Genomic DNA, 25,126 nt, shown 5'->3' with positions numbered 1-25,126 from the left:
TACAGCAGAGACCCAAACTGTAGCAACTTGGACTTGAAGTCTTTAACCTGGTGACAATCATATTCAGAAAAATCAGCTTGAGAAAACACAGCTGGTTTCTGGGCTTGCAATATACCGTAGCCGGTGTGCAAAGGTGCTGGGGAACCATGGGTACAGTTTGAAATGTGCCTGAGGGGTGCCAGTCTTCCAGTGCGCAGAGTTAAGAAAGCATGGTTCTTAATCTTTCTACACCAAACCAGCCCTTCTCCAGTTCCTGTTCACCAAGTCTGCAAGGAATATAGGCTTTCTTGCTTCACTCTCCTTCCTTGGCTTGCTGTAATCCCAATGTGGGTATGGTTTTTTTTTTTATTATTTTTTTAACCCATTTGAATTCTACTCTCTTGAAGGGGAAAATGGCACCCAGACGTCATGCCCATGACCTGTCTAGGGCTCAGAATAGTTAGAGACTAAATTTTCTTCAAAATAAGCATGTCTAGGGAAAGCAAATAATTCTTTTATGATGAAAAGCAGGAAACAAAAGTCATATAGGCCAATAGTAATTTATCCATATACACATTCACCTATTTACGTGAATATTGATGTAAACATGTGTTGTATATTGTGAATGTTATAGGTATGATATATATGTAAAATTTTTATATAAAACCTATTTCTAAGAGAGACAATGTAGCTTGGTACTAGATCCAAGCTGACAAATTATGGCCGCACTCCTTTCTATCTGTGTGATCTTAGGTAAGGAATTTACACCCTTGTACCATAGTTTACTCAGCGTGAAAGGGGAGTAATGTTATGCACCTCATCAAGTCCCATAAGAGTGAATGAGTTAATGAATATAAAACAAAATAGGGTCTGCCTCACAGCGCTCACTCGATATAGCTCATCCCATCGGAAGGTCTCAGGGCTTTTGACACATATTGTGGCAAAAAACATACTTCCATGTTTGCCACTGGGGCTTATTGAGCTGAAATATCGTTTCATATTTGTTCTGTATCGTTTCATATCAACTTTTATATCAACTTGACACAAGCTAAAGTCATCTGAGAGGTGAGAACGTCAATTAAAAAAAGCCTCCATAATTAGAGGTTGATGGGGGAGGGCCCCGCCCACTATGGGCAGTGCCACCCCTGGGCTGGTGGTCCTGGGTTCTATAAGAAAAAAAAGTTGAGCAAGCCATGAGGAGCAAGCCAGCAAGCAACACCCCTCCCTGGCCTCTGTGTCAGCTCCTGCCTCCAGGTTCCAACCTGCTTGAGTTCTGACTCCCTGTGATGATGAACTGTGGTGTGGAAGCATAAGACGAATAAACTCTTTCCTCCCCAAGTTGTTTTTGGTTGTGGTGTTTCATCACAGCAATGGAAACTCTAACTAAGACTAATTAGGAAAGTAAAAAGTTAACTAGGAAAATAGAAATTTCAAGTGTGGTGTTTATTCTCCACTGCTTTAAGAAGGTAGGTAGTGGGGCTGGAGAGATGGCTCAGAGGTTAAGAGCATGGGATGCTGGTGTGAAAGCCTACTCTCTCAGAGAGGCAGAGAAAGCACCTAGATGACCTTCCTACTCTGCAGACAATGTCCTGGAAGGAAAAAGCCCCTTCATCTTCTCCACAGTGTCTTAAAAAGCCTTTCAAACTGAATCTCCCTCCTTTCTACCTCCTGTTTGCCTTTCTGTCCATCCTCCAAACTTCCTATCACTCTCTATAAGTTTTTTTTCCTATGTTTACTCCCTGTCAATTGGTTGCTTGCTCTACCTCTTAACTTTATTTAATCCTGTTTACAGAAAGCTCTTGGATTAAAAGTGTGTGCTAGGGCTGAGCCACACTGCAACTAGAAACAGGTCTTTCCAGTTCACAATCTCGGGGCTCACAGTGTGATCAAATATCCTGCAACAAGTCATGTTGGTATAATGTTTTTTTTTTTTAATGTATACACCTTACCCTTGTTCATTCAAATACTGATTTCTCCCCCACCCCACCCCCAACTCTCTGATTTCAATCCGGATATTGCATTGTGATACTCATTCTAAGCATCCTGTCTCCATTCTTGTGTAAACAGGACAAAGTAAAGCAACTAGACACAATGTTGAGCAGGGAGGAGCCAGAAGACAGGAAAAAGGGGAGGAGCCAGAAGGCAGGAGATGAGTGGGAGGAGAAGGGGCAAGAAGAGAGCAAGAGGAGAGAGCTGGAGGAGAGATCTTGGAGAACGTGGAGCATGAACCAGACCTAAGATTTCACAAAAAGCAAGTATAATGTGGGAAATCTAAATGTTAGGAAACTGAGGACTTGGAGGTTTAGGAAGGAGTAAATATTGGCCAGCAATGTGTTCTAGGTTAAGTAAGAACCCAGTCTCTGTGTGGTGATTTGGTTATACAGCTGCTGAGGATTAACAGCAGCATTACTAGAAGATAAACAAATAATAAATATTAATAACCACCTACAACAAAGTCACTTCCACAAACCTAGACAAGATGTTTCTAGAAACTAAGCCTGGGCTTGCACACTGCCTGTCCCACATATTTGCAGCCTGCTTTGAGAGCTATTTTCTCCTCTCTAAGTCCCATCTCTTCATCTTAAAGACAGAGGTAATAATAGAATTAACGTAATATGTAGGCATACATATACACTGCTATTGTGTAGTATTTGTGTTATGTGACACCATTTCTGGGGAAATGTAACCAGATATCTACTCACCCCAGATAGGAAACCAATAGTGACAGACTGAAATAAAAAAAATCACCAAAGTCCAATGTTGTGAAGCAGTTAGTTTAGGGAGATTACTTATAGCCCTATGAGTGAGGGCTTGCTTTACAGGAGCAGCAGGAATGGCTCAAAGGCAGCTGCCTCACAGGAAGGCCTCTCTAGTGTGATGGCTCATGGAAGCTGGGACCCTAGAGCTCACTCCGTAAGTCAGAGAATTGGGCTATCCCTGGCCCCTTCTAGGCAACTCTAATTTCAGCCTCTTTTAAGCATATGCCTCTTGGCTAGTCCAAGAAACACAGTCTTTATTGTTTGCATAAACTTGAGGAGGGGGAGATAGTGTATCTGGTCCGTTTTAGGGACTTCCTGAAACCTCTGTGCAAATGTAGAAGGCACTCCCTCTGACATCTGTGTACTCTAGCACTCTTGACTGCTTGGCACCTTCCGTGTGTCTCAGGGTGCAGCAATGTGGGGGAATGTCCGAGCAGCCGGCAGCAAAAAGGAAGGGTGACTAGCATTGTGTTTTCGCCCTTTTTCCTAGGATGCCATAAAACACAACTCATTCCTGTGCCCTGAAAAAACGCTTGAACAAGGAAACGTCGAGGAGGCGTTTGAAAATGTGGATCAGATAGTTGAAGGTAAACAGTTCGGAAGAGTTCACAGAGATATTCCTCGATTCCGTCGTGAACCAGCCCTCATGGGAGGCTCATCCTCTGAAGTCTTGGGGCTTCTTCTCAAAGCCTTCGTGCATCCATGTGCCTGTGTGTGTGTGTTGGGGGGGGGTGTTTGGAGGTGAGAAATCAGGGTAACAGAATACCTAGAAGAAAATCCTAAGATTTGGTTAGTCAAGGGCAGAGTAAGAAATAGAACTTGGAACTTTTTTTAATTTCTAATTTTTTTTATTTATGTGCATTGGTGTTTTCCCTGCATGTATACCTATGTGAGGTTGTCAGATCTTGGAGTTACAGACAGTTGTGAGCTGCCGTTCGGGTGCTAGGAACTGAACCCGGGTCCTCTGGAAGAGCAGTCAGTGCTCTTAACCACTGAGCCATCGCTCCAGCCCCCTTGGAACACATTTTTAATTTCCTTTATCTCACGTGCATTGGTGTTTTGCCTGCATGTATGTCTCTATGAGGGTGTCCCCTAGAACTGGAACAGCTGTGATCCACCATGTGAGTGCTGGGACTTGAACCCTGGGTCCCCTGGAAGAGCAGCCAGTGCTCTTAACTGATGAACCATCCCTCCAGCCCCGGAACTTTCAGAACTATAGTTTCTGAAACAGGTCCCCTGGTTGCCACAAGGTAAATGCTTGGTCCCTTGGTGGGTATGACTGCGGTTGGGCTGTTCGCATCCCACCTCATTTAAAATGCCCTGCCATGGCGGCTTCCAACCAGCATGAACTCCAGGCACCTGCCCTTCACAGGAGAGATCCACGTTGGTGGACAGGAACATTTCTACATGGAAACACAGAGAGTGCTCGTTATTCCAAAGACAGAAGACAAGGAACTGGACATGTATGTCTCCACACAAGACCCAGCCCATGTGCAGGTAAGGTCCAGCAAGGCTCAACTACCGCCTTCCTAACTCCATCATGGTGGTCAGTCTCCATAGTTCAGGCGGCGGCCACTTCCATAGCAGAAACCTAGAATGTAACTGTTGAACATCTGTAATGCAGCTAAGACCCCAGAAGTATTTTAATTTTTTCCCTGTTCTAATCAACAATAAAAGAACAATCCTGATCGCCTTTTCTTCTTTCTATATTTGTCTGTCTCTCTGTGCATTTCATGCACACATACAAGCTACATTGATCACATCCACTTCCCCAAATCTCTCAAACCTACCCCAAACCTCCATCACATCCCCTAAGTTTATGTCTTTTTTTTTTTTAATAACCATTGAGTCCTGCTATGCATGTGGGCGTGCAGAACTCAGCCAACTAGTTCCCATGGCCCCAAAATAAAATGGCTGCCTTGCTCTTATGCAGGTCTTCTACAGGCAACTCACAGCTTTATGACCACAACAGCCACGCCATGCCCAGATATCATCATTCTTACTGAGAAAGAGTCTCATGTATTCCAGGCTATCCTTCAACTCACTAAGTAGCCAAGGTTGACCTTGAACTTCTGAACACCTGCCTCTACATCCTGAGGGTTAGAATTACAGACATTCACTACCATACAGGATTTATGCACTGCTAAGGCTCAAATCCAGGTCTTCATGCTTACTAGCCTTGGGGAGTTACATCCCCAGTTAGGTAGGATCACTTTAAATTAAAACTCTGTTTATTGCTGGGTGGTGATGTCACACACGTCTTTAATCCCAGCACTTGGGAGGCAAGTGGATCTCTGTGTATTCAAGGCCAGCCTGGTCTACAGAGCAAGCTCCAGGACTTCCAGGGCTACACAGAGAAACCCTGTCTCAAAACAACAACAAAAAAACAACAACAAAGCACATTATTTGCAGCAGGCTTAGTTTAACTCTGTGATTGGATGGTATCACTAAAATTTTTCTTTACTGTTAATAGTCCAAGAATAGCCACAAACCACTGAGACGCCGATCTCAGTCTGATATTGATGATTTCTTGAACGCCACTTCCAGGCTGACCGTGATCAGGGTCACAAAAGGACTTGGAAGCCTAACTGTGGCACTGGTCTACCTTTCCAGACAGCTTTTTATAACAGCAGAGGGCAAGGCGTGGGTGGCGGGCAGCGTTACATTTTGGCTAACTAGAAAAAGTGTTATCAGTTAACCTTTAAGCTGATCGGCCTAAGTGAGGCAAGGAAGGCGATGGTTAGGGTCTTTCCGAGTGCATCCAGGGTGTGGCCAAGTGTGTATATAGATAACCAGTCACGAACAGCAATATCATTGTGTCACAGGAAGACATTATTCCTGACCCTTTAGGATTATTCATTGTTAGCATTATTGAGCAAGCAAGCAGACCCTGAGAATTTGACCTTAATTTTACCTTATGCTCAAGATGGAGACTAGAAACAAAACTATAGCTAGTCTAGGCAAACGGCTGAAGTAGGTCTCAACAATACTCTACTTTTTCTCTCAAATAATCATTATAGATGATATTTAGAGTCAAGTGGTCATGTTAGATCACAGACAGAAAGTCCTCTAGGCTTAGGTTATAGACATGCCACCCTGGTTAGTAGGATGCCAGGAGCCCACTGCTGTTACCTGTTCGTGTCAGTAGGCTCAGGGTGCAGCTTCCAGTAAGAACCCAGGATTTTGACAGTTTCGAGGAAGACTAACAGTTCTTAAAGTGGCCCAGAGACTGGGAGTGGTATCGGCTCCTACCATTAATCCCAGCATTCGAGAGGCACAGGCAGGCATAGCTCTGTGAGTCTGAGTCCAGCTTGGTCTTCATAGTGAGATCCAGGACAGCCAGGGCTACATAGTGAGACCCTGTCTCAAAAAGAAACAACAAGCAAACAACAAACAAACATGGATCAGAGCCCCCAACGCAGGCTGAGTCTATCTCCATTGTCTCACAGTGGCAGATGGGACCACATAGCTCTCTTTCAGGAGACAAAACACTTGTCATTTTACTCATTTTACCTCCTTGTCTTACAGAAAACAGTGTCCTCTACCTTAAACATCCCCATCAGCAGGATCACCTGCCATGTGAAACGAGTGGGTGGAGGCTTTGGAGGAAAGGTGGCGAGACCAGCTGTGTTCGGGGCAATTGCTGCGGTGGGGGCTGTCAAGTAAGTCTGCCTTAGGAGCCAGAAGTGTGGGAGAGGCTGAGCCCAGAGGACGGCCAGAGCCACCTGTTGGTCCCTGGGCGATTCAGGCCCCTGTCTGTTCCTTTATAAAATGCAGATAATTCACACCTGCCTCACTACCCTCTTCAGTTTTCCAAAAGTCAGCTGAACACATGACTTTGACGAAGGTAATGGGCTTTAAATAGGAACTGTGGGGTGGCTGGTTGACTGCTTCCAGAGCAGAGGAAGCCCCACTGCTGAGCCTCAAGGAAGATGACTTGTTTAGATGTAGGGTAAGGCACTCATCCCAAGTTCATCACTGCCCCTAACTCTCTTTGCTACTTTCAGCAGAGTGAAATGGGGAAGGAAAGAGTCTTCACCTCCACCAATTCCAAGTGCTGTCTTGGTGGATGGGTGGTCTTTGGGGAAGGTTTATATCTTTGCTGTCCACAGCTCAACACTCAAGTTTAGCTGACACTGGCGTGGCTAGTCCTTGTTCATTGTCTTTAAGTGCGTTTGTTGTCAGTGTTGGCGAAGAGGAAAAGAAGGAGGAAGAGGAGGTTAGAAAGGAAGGAAAAATAGGAGGGGGAAGAAAGGGAAAAGGAGCATGAGGGGGGAAAAGGAGAGGAGGAGGGCAGGAGAAGAAAAGAAGGGGAGGAGGAGGAGCAGGAGGCAGAAGAACAGGAGGAGAAGATGCTGTTTAATATTTTGTCTGAGTTCCAATCAATCTGCAAAGCCCCAGTGTCCTTCCTTTCACAGCCTCTGTGTAGCTCAGACAGAAGCCTTACACACTGGAATGTCTGTCTTCATTCCCAGCCCGGGGAGGAGAGGAGCAAGGCTGGAATCTCATCTCCACTTCTCTCTTCTATCACTCACAGCAAAACTTGCACCTTCTGCTTCCCAGGCATGGGGCATTTAAATCCCAATGCCTAGGCTAGCCACGATGAGCCCTGACATCACTATATTCCAAACCTTACGCTGTGACCCCACTAAGCAGCCAAGCATGGAACCAGTGCCTCCTGATACATCAAGCCTCAGCACACAACAGTCACACACTATGTGACCTAGAGCAGTGTTCCAGATCCCCTGAGGTCATAGAAATTCCTGCCTCACCTGGACGTGGTGGGCCACGCCTTCAATCCCAGCACTCAGAGAAGCAGAGGCAGGTGCATTGCTGTGAGTTTGAGGCCAGCCTGGCTTACAAAGTGAAGCCAGGACAGCCAAGGCTACTCAGAGAAAAAATCCTGCCTCAAAAGCACACACTTTCTTAAAGAAAGAAATTCCACCTTCCCATCCAAATCCCAGACCTTCTGAATCAATCTTAGCAGGGGATGAGCCTTGTGAGCCTTGGCACTGTATAATGTATTGATGTTAGCATTGCATTTACCCAGTCACATTCTCCCTTTATAACCTGTTGACGAATGGCAGCTTTCTTCTCCTGATAAAGAAAGACCTAAGTCCCAGGGTGGCCTTTTAGACCATAAAAATAAAAACACCAGGACCTTTTCATTTTTGAGGTTTAGGACTGAACTGGGCAGACTCTCAACCTCCTTGCCTCATCTAGCCCTGTGTCCAGCTATCCTCCCAGGCCTATAATCACTTCTGTGTCCCTTCCTCTTTCCTCTTTCCAGAGTTCTTTTCTCCCTACCAGGAAGTCCTACCTTCCACTTCTTGCCCAGCTATAGGCTGTCAGCAACTTTTATTATTCAATCAGAGATCATTTGGGAGGCAAGGTTTATACAATGTTATCTTGGATAAGTGAGGATTTTTTGTAAAGATCTATGAGGGACAAGCATTAACATTTTAATACATAGTAGGTTTTAGATAACCCCAACCATAACTAATAATAGACATATCCAAAATGGATGGATCTGGGTGAAAGTCAATTTTGAAAGTCATAAGGACAGAACTTAGCTGGCATATGACATTAATCTCTTTAGACATACCTCCAAACACTGAGTTACAAAGAGACAACAGTAACTTAGGCAATAATCAACATCATGCCTAAAAGATAGTGTGAAGATTAATAGATTCAGGTGTGATGGACAGATGTACAGAGGATTAAATGAGCGGAACAAATGGATAGGAGGTGGATGGTGGATGAGTGGGCTTCACTTGTTGTAAGTGGGTGTGGGAAGACAGTAAAATAAGGAGTGGAATAAATAAGCGGAGATAGATGAGTGGATGGACAAATGGATGAGTAGAGGTCTAAAATTTGTTTTCTGCAGGACTGGCCACCCCATTCGTCTTGTTCTGGATCGTGAAGATGATATGTTAATAACTGGTGGAAGACACCCACTATTTGGAAAATATAAAGTAAGTACTACAAGTGAAATTATTAAAATGACTTATTTTGTTTGAGTGGCTTTGTATGCTTCTGTCATTTTTTTTATTTTGCTGAAATCTAAAAACAATCAGCATCTAAAATATCAAATCAAAATGGTATGTATTTTGGACACCCATGACATTTTATGATTAGCTTTTAATTTAGTGTATAATTGTAAAAAATTTTTAATGATGGAAATAAAAATTTAAATAAGGATGTAAAGGCCCTGTTTAGGGGGCACTGGGGCTATGACTCAGTGGATCAAATATTCGCCATGCAAGCCTAAGGACTGGAGATAGCATCCTCAGGACCACATAAAACCTGAGAGTATGGTGCTACCTGCCTGACTATAACCCCAGTGCCCAGGAGGATGGGCAGGACATCCCTGAGGCAAGTTATCTAGATAGACTAGCCAAATCTGTGAGGTCTGGGTTTGTCAAGAAACTGTGCCTCGGTAAATAAATTGAAATGCAGTCAATCTAGCTGGGTGCTGTTGCGAACGCCTGTAATCCCAGCACTCAGAGGCAGGTAGATCTCTGTGAGTTTGAGGCCAGCCTGGTCTACAAAGCAAGTACAGGACAGCCAAGGCTACGCAGAGAAACCCTGTCTCGAGGAAAAAAGGAAGGAAGGAAGGAAGGAAGGAAGGAAGGAAGGGAGGGAGGGAGGGAGGGAGGGAGGGAGGGAGGGAGGGAGGGAGGAGAGGAGGGAGGGAGGGAAAGAAGGAAGGAAGGAAGGAAGGAAGGAAGGAAGGAAGGAAGGAAGGAGGAAAAGAAAGAAAGTTTTCTGACATTATCCATTGGCTCCGTACACATGAGCACTCAGACATGTGGACACACATACTTGTGTTAAAAGGAATAAGGATTTATGTTTTTTAATGATTCTTCAAAGAAAAGAAAGAGAAAGAAGATGCCCAAACTTTATGACTATAAGAATAACACTTTGTAGTTGAAATGTTCAGAAACAATTTGACCATTTTCATTGCAAAAATAATCTTTAACAGAAATCCACTAACTGGCAAATTCAAAATCTTCAAAGCATACTCACTCCATTTCTCTTCAACTGCAGTAGAAACACTGTTAAAAAAAATACTTGCTGGCATCTAGTAGATGATAGTATTTTTCAGATTTGTGATTGAGTCTTTTGGACCATTCTGTTTGAATATAAGGCTACAAAACATGCTTTCTTTAGGAACCGCTTGAGCATGCACATCTGATTTCCTACCTGGTTGTACCACGGCCTCAGATTAGTGCATCGTTATGTTACCTATATTGCTTTTTATAAAGCACCTTGGCCACCCAGTAAGACAAGTCCAGCTGGTAAATCCTCCAACTCTGTTCCCGAGGCTTTCCTGTAACAAGGGATGCCGTGATTCATCTCCACGAATTCTGGGATCCCAAAGGCTTTCCCACGAAGAGAAAACCACAAACTAAATTAGAAAGCAAGCCAGTATGGAACGGCAGAGAATCTTCTGAGAATAAAGAGGGTGAGAGTGGCGAACACATTCTGGGAGCCACGCAAGAACTTGAGGATCCCGCACTGAGTGTGGAGCCAGGATTGCTTACTGGAAAGAAAGGACTCAGCAAAACTTGGGTCGAGAAAGGTCTCCCTCAACCAGACACTGGAAGACGAGGCCACAGCAGGCAGGCAGGGTGCCACACAAGAAAATCTACCCTTGATTCTCCTCAGGACGGAAGGGTGGTGACTCATAGTTGGCAGATACGTTTTAAGCAATGAGTAAAAAAAAAAAAAAAAAAAAAAAATGTTCATCATTTTTGACAGGTGGGATTCATGAACAGTGGACGAATCAAAGCTTTAGACATCAGGTGCTACCTCAACGGAGGGTGCACACTGGATGACTCAGAACTGGTATGTGTGTGTCAGAAACCAACTGTGCCCTTTAGAGTAGATAAGATGCAAAGTGCCTCGGTCTTTATGGGAGGAGGGGCAGTGGTGTCTAATATATGTGGGTATCTCCTCTTACTTTAGGTAACAGAATTTCTTGTACTAAAGCTGGAAAATGCATATAAAATCCGCAACCTCAGACTCCGAGGTCGCGCATGCATGACGAATTTACCGTCCAATACAGCCTTTCGTGGGTTCGGCTTCCCACAAGGAGCCCTGGTAACAGAGTCCTGCATCACAGCGGTGGCAGCCAAATGTGGGCTTCCACCAGAAAAGGTAAGATTACGATGGGGTCATAACCAAGGCTGATAAGGATTCAGAGAGGAAGGTGTCGTTCTCTGTTCGGCCGGGTCCTGGATTTTAGGGGAGACTTTTAGAACCCTGCTGAGAAAAGGGAGTCTGCCATCATAGACCAAGCACAAATAAATGGTTATCAGGAGGTGTCAGACTTCAACCTTGTCCAGAGGAAGGAATTGCTGTTGGCCTCAGGAAACACGGGATAAACTGCACAGATTAACCCTGGCTGAGAATTGGAGATAAAAACTTCATTTTTTTTTTTTCATGACTGTGACGTGGCCATGCCTCCGTTTATCATTTGTTAGCCACTCCACTGTTGGCACATCTTCAGGTTGTTTGTTACCCCGTGCAGGCTGTTAAAATGGTGCTGGGGCTGGAGAGAAGGCACAGTGGTTAAGAGCACATGCTGCCCTTGCAGAGGCCCAGGGTTCAGTTCCCAGCGCCCACATCAGTGGTTCACCCAGCTCCCACCCCAGGGAGTCCTGTGCCCTCTTCTGACCTCTGTGGGCACTATATTCACATGCACAAACCCAAACACATGCATGCAAAAATTAAAAATAAAATGTTGTTGGAGGTGGCGGCACACGCCTTTAAGCCCAGCACTCAGGAGGCAGACGCAGGCAGATTTCCAAGTTTGAGGCCAGCCTGGTCTACAGTGTGAGTTCCAGGACAGCCAGGGCTACACAGAGGAACCCTGTTTTAAAAAAACACAGATAGATAGATGATAGATAGATAGATAGACAGACAGACAGACAGAATCTTAAGGTGATCTTGAAATGAACACCCTGATACATATTTCTGGGAGTACATAATATCTTGTCCTTTTGGGTGGGTGTGTCTGTTGAACAAACACACAGAAATGGGGTTGCTGGTACACTTGAAAGCTTTTCAGAGATACTGTTCAAAATTTACCATTTGAAAATATTATTCTGTACAGCTTCCACATAAGACCTGTGGGGTATAAAGGTTGCCCAGGACAGGCTGACTCTAGCACTGGCTGTTGATGGCTTCCATCCCCCACCCTTTCAGTCACATGATCCGTGTCATATGCTCCTTCCACTCTCCCTCCGTGGCTACCCTGTATCCTCAACCCAGACCCTCTGCTCCAGCAAGATTTCTCTATGTGTTGTCTCTGGAACATCTTTGTCCCTAAATTCAATGGGGACCTCTAGGTTTTCATTTGATTGGCAGAGTGTTTCTTCCATACCAGAGAATACCTAATACTATAACAGAAAAATAATAAATCCCTATAAGAATTTACAAAAAGCGCCCAAGGGCACAAAAGAGGAAGACATTACATTAGGATGAGGATTGGGAACTTGAGAGAGAGAGAGAGAGAGAGAGAGCGATCTGGAGAAGATGACACTTAGGTTCACCTTCAGAAATAGTAGATGGAAATGTAATTGAAGCAAATGACACAGCATGAGCAAAGACAGTGGCCTCTTTGTGCCCTGGATTCCTTGGCTATAAAGTGAGAACAATGTGATTTACTTCATAGCGTTCCTGAGGACCAAATAAATTTTCACAAAAATACTCATTTTCACAGGGCTGGGAATGCAGCTCAGTGGTAGAGAGCTCACCCAGCATGCACAAACCCTTGGGCTCCAACGCTAAAGTCACACATACATAAAAGTTTTCATAACCTGCCTAGTCTAATTCCAGTGTTGTTGCTGGCAACAATTCCTTCTATCAGAATATGTTGCAGATAATGAGAACCCCCAGGCATTTCCAGCAGGCGTTTCCAGCAGGCTCTCCTCTGGGTGTTGAAAATTCCCAGGATAAGAAGCAGAGCCTGTTCAAACATACATTTTTAAAGACATAACTATGTATTCCAAGTGCAGAAGACTTGAAGAACTGCTTTTTGCCGTTCTCTGTTTTGCAATTTTGCACCAACAGAACAACCTTTACTTATGATAGAGCCTGGCTTTCATACACTCTTTACTCTGCTCCATCCTCCAAACCCTGCTGTTTGAAAACTGTGGGCCAGCAAGATGGCTCAGTGGGTAAAAGCAATTGCTGCCAAGCTAGACAACCTGCATTCTATCCCTGGTAGCTGGAGAGAACTGACTATCATGGATTGTCTTCTGACTTCCCCACATATGAATGGCATGTACACACACAGGCACACACAGAGGCACACAGGATACAGGATAGATAGGTAGGTAGGTAGGTAGATGATAGATGGAGAGAGAGAGAACAGAGAGATGAGGAGGAGGATGGATACATACATACATATATACATACATACATACATACATACATACATACATACATACATACATACATAACATATATAGACAGACAGACAGACAGATAACCCAACCTTTCCAGTCCTTCCATCACAGTCCTTTTTTGACTAGCCACTGTCAAGTGCATTCCACTTCAGAGAAACCCTGGCTGGTGTATAATGAGAAGAGAAACAGCCCCACCACTCTCACGGCAGCACCATGAGCACATGTCATTCAAAAACAATGGGGAAAAAACAGTCTGTCCTCCCCCACCCGTTTGTGCTTGAGCAGAAAGGCTTTCTAAGCCTCCTGGTGGCAGCCTGCCTTGCCACAAGTATTTATGGACTTTCACGCTTGTTTCAGATTAGGGAGAAAAACATGTACAAAACAGTCGATAAAACCATCTACAAACAAGCCTTCAGCCCGGAACCTCTGATAAGGTGTTGGAAGGAGTGTCTGGATAAGTCCTCCTTCCACATCAGAAGGACGCAAGTGGAAGAGTTCAATAAGAAGAACTACTGGAAGAAGCGGGGCATCGCTGTTGTCCCCATGAAGTTTTCTGTGGGCTTTGCTGCAACAAGCTACCATCAGGTAAGGTCCATGCTCAGAGCATGGTATGCGACCCTCCTGTCCAACACCATCTTGGTCCAGCCAGCTGCTTCTGGTGTTCAGAGAATACCACATTTCCCAGAGCGGCAGCCCCTCCCTGCATATCCATAGGAGAAATGTCCAGAAGTCTCCCGAGCAGCTTCATGTGGTTGTAGGAAAAAGTCACCATGGCAAGAAACTTTGAAGAGCGTGAGAGTGTCAGCACCGTGGCTGCCAGGACCCGGGGTCCTGGCCCTGGCTTCCATGCTGTTCAAAAGGAAGCCCACAGGGCCGGGCCGTGGTATGTTTTCTGCTGAGGAAGGAGTGTCCCATCAAGCAAGGAATGCTTGGGACACCTGCCAAGTCTCAGGCAGAGAAGTCATTCCACTGCTCTCTGACCACCTACCTGGCACTTAGAGCCACCACCCCAGGAATCTCTTGGCTCTGGTGGGGAAGAGGGAGCAGGGTCCAGAATTGTCCCTGGTCAATTGGCAAGAGGAAGAGGCACGTCATCCACAGGCAGAGGGGAGGCAGAAAAGCAGCACGCACATGGTTAAGACCTCCGAACAGAGCCGAGCAGTGGTGCTGCAGGCCTTTAACCCCAGCACATGGGAGGCAGAGGCAGGTTAATCTAGGAGTTTGAGACCAGCCAAGTCTACAGAAAGTTCCAGGACAGCCAGGGCTACACAGAGAAACCCCATCTCAGAAAACAAAAACAACAACAAAAACAACAACAACAACAACAAAAAAACCCTCCAAGACTAAGCTGACAAATCTCTGCATCTTGTTGGGTTACAGGGACCTGAAAACTGTTTAGAAATGTAGGAACGGTGTCGTTTACTCACTGCTGTCAACCCAGATGAGAAAACTCAGCAACAAAACACTGCGTGCATACTATCAAAAGCATTCCTCCATTCTACATACACACACGCACACACGTAAGCATTTACACACATACACACGCGTGCACACATGGGTATATACACACACACTCGCCCTGTGAAAGGAAGCCCCCCTCCCAAGGAAATAAAAGCAAATCGTTTGTCAACTGAAGTCAGGATACCCCTATTCACTCTTGGCCTGCCATATGCTAAGTGTGTGACACTAAAGTTGTTCATCCCTTCTGAGCTTTAGCTTCCTCAACTGTAGAGGGAGACTAACAGTAATGCTCTTGGGCTTAATGAGGACTGGCTGAGGAAATTTAAACAGAGCGCTTGGCAAGATTCCTGGGATATTCTCAAAGTCAACCAGGGCAACCCTAAGCCCTTCCCAGGAGAGCCCAGACGTGCCTCTCAGAGCTCTCGCTCCCCTGACGGTAGGATAAGATGCCCTCAGCTTAGGAGTTATATCCCCGCTTGGGTCCAGTATGACCATTCCGTAGAAAGGTTCAAGGGTAGTGGTCAAGTCCACCATCTGGGCTGAATACATGGCAGAGACATAAAGGACCCTGGTTTTTCCCTGCCACCAAATATAGTATCTTTATCAGACTACCCTGAGGAGCAGCTGGGTGATGGAATCAGTCATCGTACTAACTGCCCGGAGTTTGTGTAGACCCCACAAGTCAAGGGTTAAGCGCCTTGATTATACCCACTTCTGACACTGCCTATAAATGGCGCTCCCCAGCTAGTCACGCTTCTGCCTCCGTGACTGACAGCTGAGAGTTTTTCACTATGCCGGTTCGGTGTAATGATTTCATAGAACTCACAGAGCTCAGGAGAGCCTTTCCCGTTCTATCATCCTTACCAGCTTATACAGATGGCGCAACTCAGAAGCAGCCAATGGGAGAGATGCCTAGGGCAGGACGCTAGGGAGGAACAATGAGCTTGGCTTCTGGGTGTTCACCCCAGGGAAGCACACAGAACCCAGGAAGGTGCGATGGGGTGACATACATCCTTGCCACCAGCAGGCTCACACACACACAAGCTGCCCCCTCACCCTACGCCTGTCCCGGCACGTCCACAGGTATCTCACTGGCAAAGGCTAGCACTCTTCAAGATCTGGGAAGTACCGTGCCAGGAACCGGAAACAAAGCTAAGTGCCTAGTCTCTCAAAACGACTCTACAGCTCCTTCTGCCATCAGTGTAGCCACTTCTCACCCAAAACCGCAGCCCCTCCGCTGCCCTTCCTGGGTGCCAACTTCTTACGTCACCACATTAGACGAAAGCTTTCCCTCGAGTGGTGACTTTCAGTTTCCACCTGAAAGGCCTCCAGCTTCCCCACAGAACTGTAAATTGATGTTCCCAAGAACCCTAGGCCAGGCACAGAAGGTGTCATTCCAGGTCAGCTGGTCAGCGCGCGTGCGCACGCGCACACACACACACACACACACACACACACACACACACACACACACGTCTCACAGTTCTAGAGGTTGGAAGTTCAAAGACAAGGAGTCCTGAGAGCTGCTTCTGCCTCCAGGGCCTCCATGCTCTTACAGCCTCTGCTGGCTCCTGGCCTCTGTGGGCTTATGGTAGCATTCCTCCACAGTGGCTTCACAGGCCACTGTTCCTGGTGCTACCCCCAGAGTCTGAGAAGGACACCAGTCATGGAATTTAGGCCCCACTTCTACTAGTCTGGCCATCTTAAATAATTGTATCTGCAAAAACTATTTCCAAGGAAGGACATCTTCTGAGGTTCCAAGTCGACATGAACCGGGAGGAGGAAACCATCGTTGCAGCCCGATAGTGAAAGAGAAAGTGTGGAGGAGGTGATGGCGCTTTCCCAAATATGGACAGATGTTGCAGGGAGTCTTAAGAGAGTGGAGCCTGGAGGTTGGAGGGAAGTGTAAATGCTGGACAGTTGGAGAACAGGCTGAGCCAGCCAGGAAGTGAGGACGGCGAAGCAGGAGCTAAGGTCCAAGAGGAGTTGTGGTAGGATTGGGATCCAGACACAAGCAAGAGCAGGAACGCAGTGGAGGTAGGAGAGACCAGAACCTGAAGGACCTCTGTGACAGTTTCCTGACCCCATTCCTTGTCACTTCAGGGGACCCTGAGGAGCACAGGGGGGGCTGGATCTGACTGCCCGGCTCTCACAGAACCCACGTTCCACACCCTCAAGCCACTGAGCATTCGGCCCCAAAATGACTGGACTGCAGCCTGTGTCCCCACCGTCTGTGACTAGCTTGACGCAGAACCACACCTTGTTCCTGTTTGTGTGTCTAGATAGAGATCAGGGTGGGAAAACATTCAGCTCAATAGCTTTATAATTAGCTCTCTGCTTTAGGCAAGGGCCTGACTTCCAAACAGTTGGGACCAGTTGGGTGGGGTGGCACATGTCGTTAATCCTAGCACTTGGGAGACTGAAGCAGACAGATTTTTCTCCATTCAGAGCCTGCCTGGTTTATATAAGGAGTTCTAGGCCAGCTCTGTCAAAACAAACAAACAAAACAAAAACAGGTTCCTAAAAGAGGGAAGTTCTTTAAAATCAACTTTTAATAGAGTACAACTAAATTGCAAAGTCTTGCCAGAAAACGTCACATCTCTGACCTCCCTGCTCTGAAGACTGAGAAACCACCCCATTTATTTTTCTAAATTTTTAGAAATCATTTTATGTATACGAGTATTTTCCATGAATGTATATATTTGTATCATGTGCATGCACTGGCCATTAAAGCCAGGACAGGAAGTTGTATCTTCTGGAACTGGAGTTTCAGACAGTTGTGAGCTGCCACGTAGGTGCCCGGAATTGAACCTGACTCCTCAGGGAAGATCAGCCCGTGCTCTTAACCCCTGAGCCATCTCTACAGGCCCTCCTTCATTCCTTCTACTGAACATACCTAATGGCCAGCACTCACCAAAGCATGCTTTCTGGAATGTCTTACAGGCAGCTGCTCTCGTTCATATCTACACTGATGGGTCTGTCTTGGTCGCGCATGGAGGCAATGAACTGGGACAAGGTATTCACACCAAAATGTTACAGGTAAAACAAATAAAATTCAACCATTCATCTCTCCACACTTGGTTGACATGTCTGAAACTTGGGATATCTTTTGAGGTAAATGGTGACTGTGCATTCAAACTAACGTACTGGAGTCTAACCTACTGGAATTCCATCCCCAGGACCCACTGAAAGTTGTCCTCTGACGTCCATATGGATGCCACGGCACACACAGTCACAGAAAGTAGATTAAAATGTAACAAAGATTGTTTCTTAAATAAACCGACTTCCTTTGGTGTGACCAAAATGGCTTAAGTTTCCTTAGACATCTTTACTGGGTTTGAAATATGTCCCTTCTCACAGGTGGCCAGCCGTGAATTAAGAATACCCATGTCCCACCTGCATGTCTGTGAAACAAGCACAGCCACGGTGCCCAACACAGTTGCCACGGCAGCGTCCATCGGAGCGGATGTCAACGGTAGAGCTGTGCAGGTGACTGCCCTACCCCTCCCCCGGTGAACGCCACCGCACCTCTGGTTTTCCTGAAGTGACCCGTCACTGAATTAGTTGCTTTTCTATTACGGCGATAGAACACCGTGGCCAGGGTGACTTGCAGACAGAAGGGTTTTTCTGGGGCTTTTGGTTCCAGAGAGATAAGAGCCCATCTCCTTGGTGAGGAAACAAGCTGTAGGTAGGCATGGCAACTGCAGCAGCAGCCGGGCGCTCACATCTTGGACCGCAAACAGGAAGCAGAGGATGAAGTGGGGGATGGTGGGAGTCTTTGAACTCCTGAAGCCCACACCCCAGTGGCATACTTCCTCCAGCAAGGCCATGCTTCCTAAGCCTTCCCAAAACAGCACAACTGGAGACCAAGTATTCAGATGCCAGAGACATTTGTCATTCAAACCACCACAGTTCTAAACAAAAGCTTCGACAACCAACACATTGGGAGCATATGTCAACTAGCATAGAGTGAGATAACGCATAGACCCAGAATATATGGCTCAGACACAAAAGTTCCTTTCATGCATAGATCTGTGTCCAGAGGGAGTCTTTGGTCAGTCGGGCATCCAGATTAATTAATGGTGCTTCCGCTAGCTTCAGGGTGTGGCTTTCAAGGAAGCTCTGAGCTTCATCATTTCAGTCGCATGAAGTCAAAGTCGTGCACAAAGAAGACTCCAAGCCAGACCCTGAAGGGGTGCGAGTTGCTTGCACTCATAACCCGTTAATAAGAGTTTTAGTCTCCAGCTATGACCACCTACAAGGGAGGTTGGTGGACACGGACCACGGGGAAGGCTCATGCCCAGCCGCTGTGCAGGAGGGAGACTGCTTTTGGGTGAACACGAACTCTCCTGGAAGACACTGAAGAAGCTTTAAGCCCCAACAGTGTAGAACCTGTTTCCCTGGCCGGGTGAGCTCCTACGGACCAGACCAGACCAGCAGACAGTGTTGCCACCAGTGTCCCCCCAGAACACCGAGAGCCACCTTCTCTCGGAACTGTTTTAACTACCTGCAAAGTAAAGGGGTTTTGGTTTGTGCTTTGGTTTGGTTTGGTTTGGTTTGGTTTGGTTTGGGTTTTTGAGACAGGGTTTCTCGGTGTAGCCTTGGCTGTCCTGGACTAGATTTGTAGATCAGGCTAGTCTAGGATTTGTGGAGATTATCCTGCCTCTGCCTCTGCCTTTGCCTCTGCCTCTGCCTCTGCCTCTGCCTCTGCCTCTGCCTCTGCCTCTGCAATGCGGGGATTATAGGTATGTGTAACTGCACCCAGCTCTAGTTCTGCTTTTTTTTTTAAGATTTACCTTTTTATTTTATGTGTACAAGTGTATTGTCTGTGTGTATGTCTTAAAATCAATTTTCTTATTTTTTCACTTCAAACCCAAAGCCGAGGCCTTTAAATAGCAGTTTCATGATGGACAAAGGAACAAATGGAGGGATTGGCAGAAGGTTGAATGTTTTAGACCCAGAGGGATGTTGGCTTGTCATTGTAACAAGCACAAATCTGAATGAAAAGATGATGTTTGTTCTATTTATTTTGAAAACTGGAAAACACAAAATAAAGTTTAAAAATGCAGTTAAAAAGAAAAGAGGGAAGTAAAGCCGGATAGTTTGTGAAAGAAGATCTGAGAGTAGAAATTCAGGGTATTTTCATAGGAAGTGAAGCGAGATGGGGAGAGCAAGTCCTCTACTTGGTGCTGACCTCAGCCTGGGCTGTGTTATCTTTTGTTCCCAAAGTGTGAGGAGCAGGGACTCTGTGAATGCTTGCTGACCCATGGTCACCAAGGATCCAGTGCCACAAGTCCTAACCGCAAGGCTTTCTTCTTTATTTCTCCTGTCAGGACGCCTGTCAGATCCTTCTCAGACGTCTTGAGCCCATCATTAAGAAAAACCCAGAAGGGTCATGGAGAGACTGGGTAAGCGTTCCTCTTCATCACTGTGTGCAAGACAACAATCCAAACCCTCACTGACTACCACAGCAATGAGCAGCCCACCCTCACAGAAAGTCTCTCTGTCTGTATCTACAGCTTTGTTCTCCAAGTGAGCGGGTTTCTGTTAAGGTTGAGGGGGATACAGGTGTCCTGGGTGTGTGTGGAGAGCACACACAGGGAAGGACAGTCCCTGCGGAGAGGAAAGGGTGTGTATGAGGAATATCCAGAAGCCAGCTTTGCTTATGGAGGACAGAAGAAGAAAAGCGCCTCCATAGCCACACAAAACAGTGATGCCCTGAGTAAGGAAGAGACCTGGAATGTCTCAAAGGAAACCACTCCCTTAATCCAACTTCATGATGTCCTACACTTTTTCACTAGAATTCTTATTTCACACACCTTATATTGTAATATTTAAAAACTAACACCAAATACCTTTCACTTTCTTTCTGTCTTTCTTTCTTTCTTTCTTTCTTTCTTTCTTTCTTTCTTTCTTTCTTTTTTTTTTTTTTTTGGTTTTTCGTTTTTGGTTTTTGGTTTTTTTGGGGGTTTTTTTGAGGCAAGGTTTCTCTGTGTAGTCCTGGCTGTTCTGAAACTCGCTCTGCAAACCAGGCTGGCCTCGAACTCAGAGCTCTGCCTGCCTCTGCCCCCTATGTGCTGGAATTAAAGATGTGCACTGCCAATGCCACCTGGCCCCAAATACCCTTTATTTAAAGGTTTATTTGTTTCTGTTTTGTTTGTGTGAGTGTTTCTCCTGCACATATGTGAGTGCACGTCTTGCACACAGCACCTTCGGAGGCCAGAGGAGGGTGTCAGGTCCCCTGGAACTTGAGTTACAGATAGTTAGGAGCTGTACCATGCGTGCTAGGAACCGAAGCAGGGCCAACCTCCAGGGCAGCCAGTACTTTTTAACCACAAGCCATCTCTCTAACCTCCTGTCCAAGGAACATTTGAGCTTCCTCCCTAGACCATGGGTAAAGCATAGGCTTTCCGTCTGTATTGTTCACTCCAGACTGATAATGTCCATCGGAGGACAGTGTCAGTATGCCAGCTGAGAGAAGACAGGCTGTAACGGGTCTGCACTGAGGGGCGGGTGTCAGTTTTCATGTATAAGTGAATTTCCACCTAGTAAGTGGTATATTTAGCCTCTCTTAAATATGCCCCATTCCACAGATAGAAGCAGCCTTTGAACAAAGAATCAGTCTTTCAGCTACTGGATACTTCAGGTAAAACTCAAAGTGATATCTTGGCTTAGTTAAAAGTATATGAGGTAGTCCAGTTGCTTTGAGCTTCAGCCCTCACTGATAAATAAGATTGTGTTATAGAATTAAGGGGGGGCATCTATTCTAGGCCCCTAATTTTATGACTCCACATAAGCCTGAGTGGTATAGTTAGATAAATTTCAACAATGAATAACTCATACAGGATTAAAGGCACTCTGGTTTATCTGCTATCATCTACATTTATTTTTTGTTTGTTTGTTTATTCTGGTGCTGGGGATTGAACCTAGGATCTTGTGCATGCTAGGCAAGTACTCTACCACTGAGCTACACCCTCAGCCCTTACTGTTCTTCATTGTGAGTAGTGAATAGACACCATCATCAGAACTAATGTGCCACTCAACTTTACCAGTCTCCCTTCCTTTATTGTAAAACCTTTCTCCCTTGAAGCAGATTTTGGGGAGCAGAGTTAAATCCCTTGCCTTTGTTGCAATGTTGATCAGCGAGGGGAACATAAATTTATGTTAATTAAATACATAAAGCAAAGAGAAGAGCTGACTATCAAATTCAAGAAGGATATGGCACTACTGTTACAATTTAGCCAAATTAATCACCAAACTATGGTGGTTTATTTATGTACAAAAGGAAATGTTCATCCTCTTGAACAATGGCAGATAACCATTGAGGTGAATACAAAGGAATGAGCTTTAAAAACTTCTTGAAATAAGCATCAGCCAGCTGAAGTATTATTGTAAATTATGGTAATTACATTGTTTTTGTGCTCTCCCCAATCCAAAAAACTTTATTCCCTCAGGGGCTACAAGGCCTTCATGGACTGGGAGAAGGGAGAGGGAGACCCGTTCCCATACTATGTCTATGGAGCTGCGTGTTCTGAGGTTGAAATTGACTGCCTGACAGGTGCTCACAGGGTGAGTCAACATTGCCCTCAGCAAGTTAGATCTACAAACCATGTGGAAAGTAGCCCAGCGTCATTACATAACATGCAAAAGAGAAGAGAGATTCAGTCCTTTCTTGGAATTGTTGTAAAAGTATCTTTTATTTGCCAGACATAATTGTTGTCTTAGAGGTTTACTGCTAACCTAGGCCTAGTCCTGGAAGCATCTAACCTCTGCATAATCTAATCTAAACCTAGACGGTTTTCAGCCTCTGAAATATGCTTAATATGCTCACCCTTTCTAGTTTTTTTCTAAACTCTGGCTGGCTGGTTCAACTCAACTGTTCTGGCTCAAGAGCCTCCCCAAGCTGACTGATTCAAACTGCCTTCTCTCAGCTTCTAACTGAATTGTTCTGCTTGGCCTCAAACTAACTCTAGTTCTAATCTCTTTGGGATATATGTCAACACGATTTGTACATTCTTCCCTGGGGGTGGGGCATGCCATATGGCATACATGGAGACAACTTGTGAGAGATGACTCACTCCTCCACCACATGAGTCCCAGGAATCAAAGTCAGGTTGTCAGCCAGGCATCAAGCACCTTTAACTGCTGAGCCATCTTGCCGCCCTCTGTGAGATAATTTATTTTCATAATGAAAGACCCCCGGAGGGTATCTTCCGTCTGAGAGACCCCTGCCCAAGGATCAATGAGACCAGGCGTTCGGATGCAAACAGCAAGAGGCTTTATTGGATACACGGGTACCCGGGGCGACAAAGTCACTCGGAGGACTTGCACGCCCTCTGGGTGGAAAGCTGGGGTTTTTATAGGGTTTTAGAGCAGAAGCGTGGTTACAGAAGTGAGAAGCATGGTTACAGGGGGCTGATTGGTACATTCAAATGAGACCACAATTTGAGTCAGAGTTTGGCAGAGATACCAGATTCCAGGAACTGGGTGGTCAACGCGGTCATGATGACCCCCTTAACGTGGCCCGCCACCTGTTATTTTATTTTTCCCTATCTCTGTTGGAACAGTCTCTGACAGATATCCCATGAGGGTAGTCACAACAAGTTGTTTTTAGCTCAACTGGGGCAGCCTGACCGCAGATATCCCAAGTGGATGACACAGCTGGGTTTCTTAGTAATTTTCCAGTTCCCCATCTAGCCCACAGAGTTTCTCAAAACAGTAGTGTACCACAAAATGGCGTTAGCTATGTTTAACTTAGGGTGAGGCAGGGGTCTTTCAATAATTTGCTTCATTTTACTTTGTGTGCATTGGTTAGTGTGAGGGTAACAGATCCCTTGGACCTGGAGTTACAGACAGTTGTGAGCTGCCATGTGGGTGCTGGGAATCAAACCCAGGTTCTTTGGAAGAGCAAACAATGCTCTTAACCAGTGAGCCACCTCTCCAGCCCCAGTTTGAAATCGTTTTTTAAGAGGAAAACTCACATGATCACAGATTATTCATGACTCTGTTTCCTGGAGTTTTTCACACTGAGACACAGATAGATAATGATATTTGTGCAGCAGCCTGCCTCAGGCTCCCCTCAAGGCCAAGTCGCTAGAGGTTTTGCATTCCTGAGGCTCCACCTTAGTAGGAAGCAGGTTTTGGCGACAACCTAATCATAAGACCCTCCACACTGAAGGGTGTGTTGCCAAATTTAGCAAATAAAAACATGAGGTGGCTAGTTAAACTTGAATTTCTTTTTGTTTGTTTGTTTGTTTGTTTGTTTTTTGAGACAGGGTTTCTATGTCAGCATCTCTAGCTGTCCTGGAACTCACTCTGTAGACCAGGCTGGCCTCCAACCCTCTGAGATCCACCTGCCTCTGTTTCAAATAAACAACAAATATGTTCCAGCATAAATATGTTCCACACAATCCTTACTTTATCTGTCAGCTCTGCCTGAGGGCTTTAAGGTAAATCCCTAAAGGAGCAAACACAGAGATCTTCCAGAATTGAAGGTCTCAGAGAAGTTAAAGTTTGGTCTTTTCTGTGCCTTCCAGCTTATATGTATAACTGAACATCCAAAAATTTCAGTATGATGTTGATCCTTTAAAATAGTTTGTTCTATTCAAAGACACTAAATGACTGGCCCCACTGTGGCCAGTTCTGTGATGCACAGTCAGCTGGGATGTCTGTGGCTCGTATGCAAAAGTCTCCATCTGCAGTGTCTCCAGCTCTTCTCCCTCTCCCAGACCCACAACACAGACCATGCCAAATGTAAAGGTAGAGGTACAGTGAGGAGGGATGAGGTGTCCCAGCCTCTACCCAGGTTGAGAAAGTTTCTAGGGCCCGAGAAACCAGGATTTGAGTTAGAACTGCCAACTGGGACATGGTGGGAAATACCTGTAATCCCAGCATTTGAGCAGCTGAGACCCCAGGACCACAAGTTCAAAGCCAGCCTGGGCTACATAGCAAGATTCCATTTCAAAGGCTACAAAGAGAAGGACTAGGTATATAGTCCAGTTGATAAAATATTTGCCTATCATGAAGGAAGCCATGGGCTGCATACTGATCCTTAGAACTGCATGAAGCTAGGTGCTCCATGGTTATAATTCCAGCCTTTTAAAGGTGCAAGGCAGAGGATTTGAAAAGGCCATTTACAGCTAGGCTCTAGGCCAGCCTGAGTTCCATGAAAACCTGTTCAAAGGATGTAAGGACAAAAGGAAAGGAGGGAGGGAGGACAAGAGGGAGGGAGAAACAGAGGGAGGGAAAGAGGGAGGGATTTCCAATTCCAAAGACTAGAAAGGAGGAGCACAGATATTAAGACTAAACAGAGAAAGATGTTACCAGAATCAATACAAAGGAAAGTCCAGAGGTATTCCTGAAATAGTCTAGAAATGTTCCTGACATAACCTAGAGGTATTCCCGACATAGCCCAGAGATGCTCAGGAGCTTGCTTTCTGAGGCCCCAGCAACCAGTGAGCATACACACACACACACACACACACACACACACACACACACACACACACA

General features: G+C 45.7%; 1 protein-coding gene across 1 annotated transcript in view; it reads left to right on the top strand.

The window, feature by feature from the left end:
- The window catches only part of LOC129683819 (aldehyde oxidase 2), a 71,756-nt gene that overhangs the window by 40,461 nt on the left and 6,169 nt on the right, over positions 1-25,126 (top strand). The window contains exons 20-31 of the mRNA XM_055616801.1: positions 3,229-3,325; positions 4,111-4,235; positions 6,267-6,400; positions 8,626-8,713; positions 10,503-10,589; positions 10,710-10,901; positions 13,514-13,741; positions 17,561-17,656; positions 17,978-18,106; positions 19,951-20,025; positions 21,211-21,263; positions 22,072-22,186. Of these exons, the coding sequence (XP_055472776.1) occupies positions 3,229-3,325; positions 4,111-4,235; positions 6,267-6,400; positions 8,626-8,713; positions 10,503-10,589; positions 10,710-10,901; positions 13,514-13,741; positions 17,561-17,656; positions 17,978-18,106; positions 19,951-20,025; positions 21,211-21,263; positions 22,072-22,186 (1,419 nt within the window). The remainder of the gene's footprint in view (positions 1-3,228; positions 3,326-4,110; positions 4,236-6,266; positions 6,401-8,625; positions 8,714-10,502; positions 10,590-10,709; positions 10,902-13,513; positions 13,742-17,560; positions 17,657-17,977; positions 18,107-19,950; positions 20,026-21,210; positions 21,264-22,071; positions 22,187-25,126) is intronic.

Source organism: Psammomys obesus, unplaced genomic scaffold (genome assembly GCF_907164565.1).
Source record: "Psammomys obesus unplaced genomic scaffold, mPsaObe1.curated_primary_1811, whole genome shotgun sequence".
Classification (NCBI taxonomy): Eukaryota; Metazoa; Chordata; class Mammalia; order Rodentia; family Muridae; genus Psammomys; species Psammomys obesus.
Note: the sequence above shows the minus strand (reverse complement) of the source record. Positions and strands in the feature narration are given on the sequence as shown.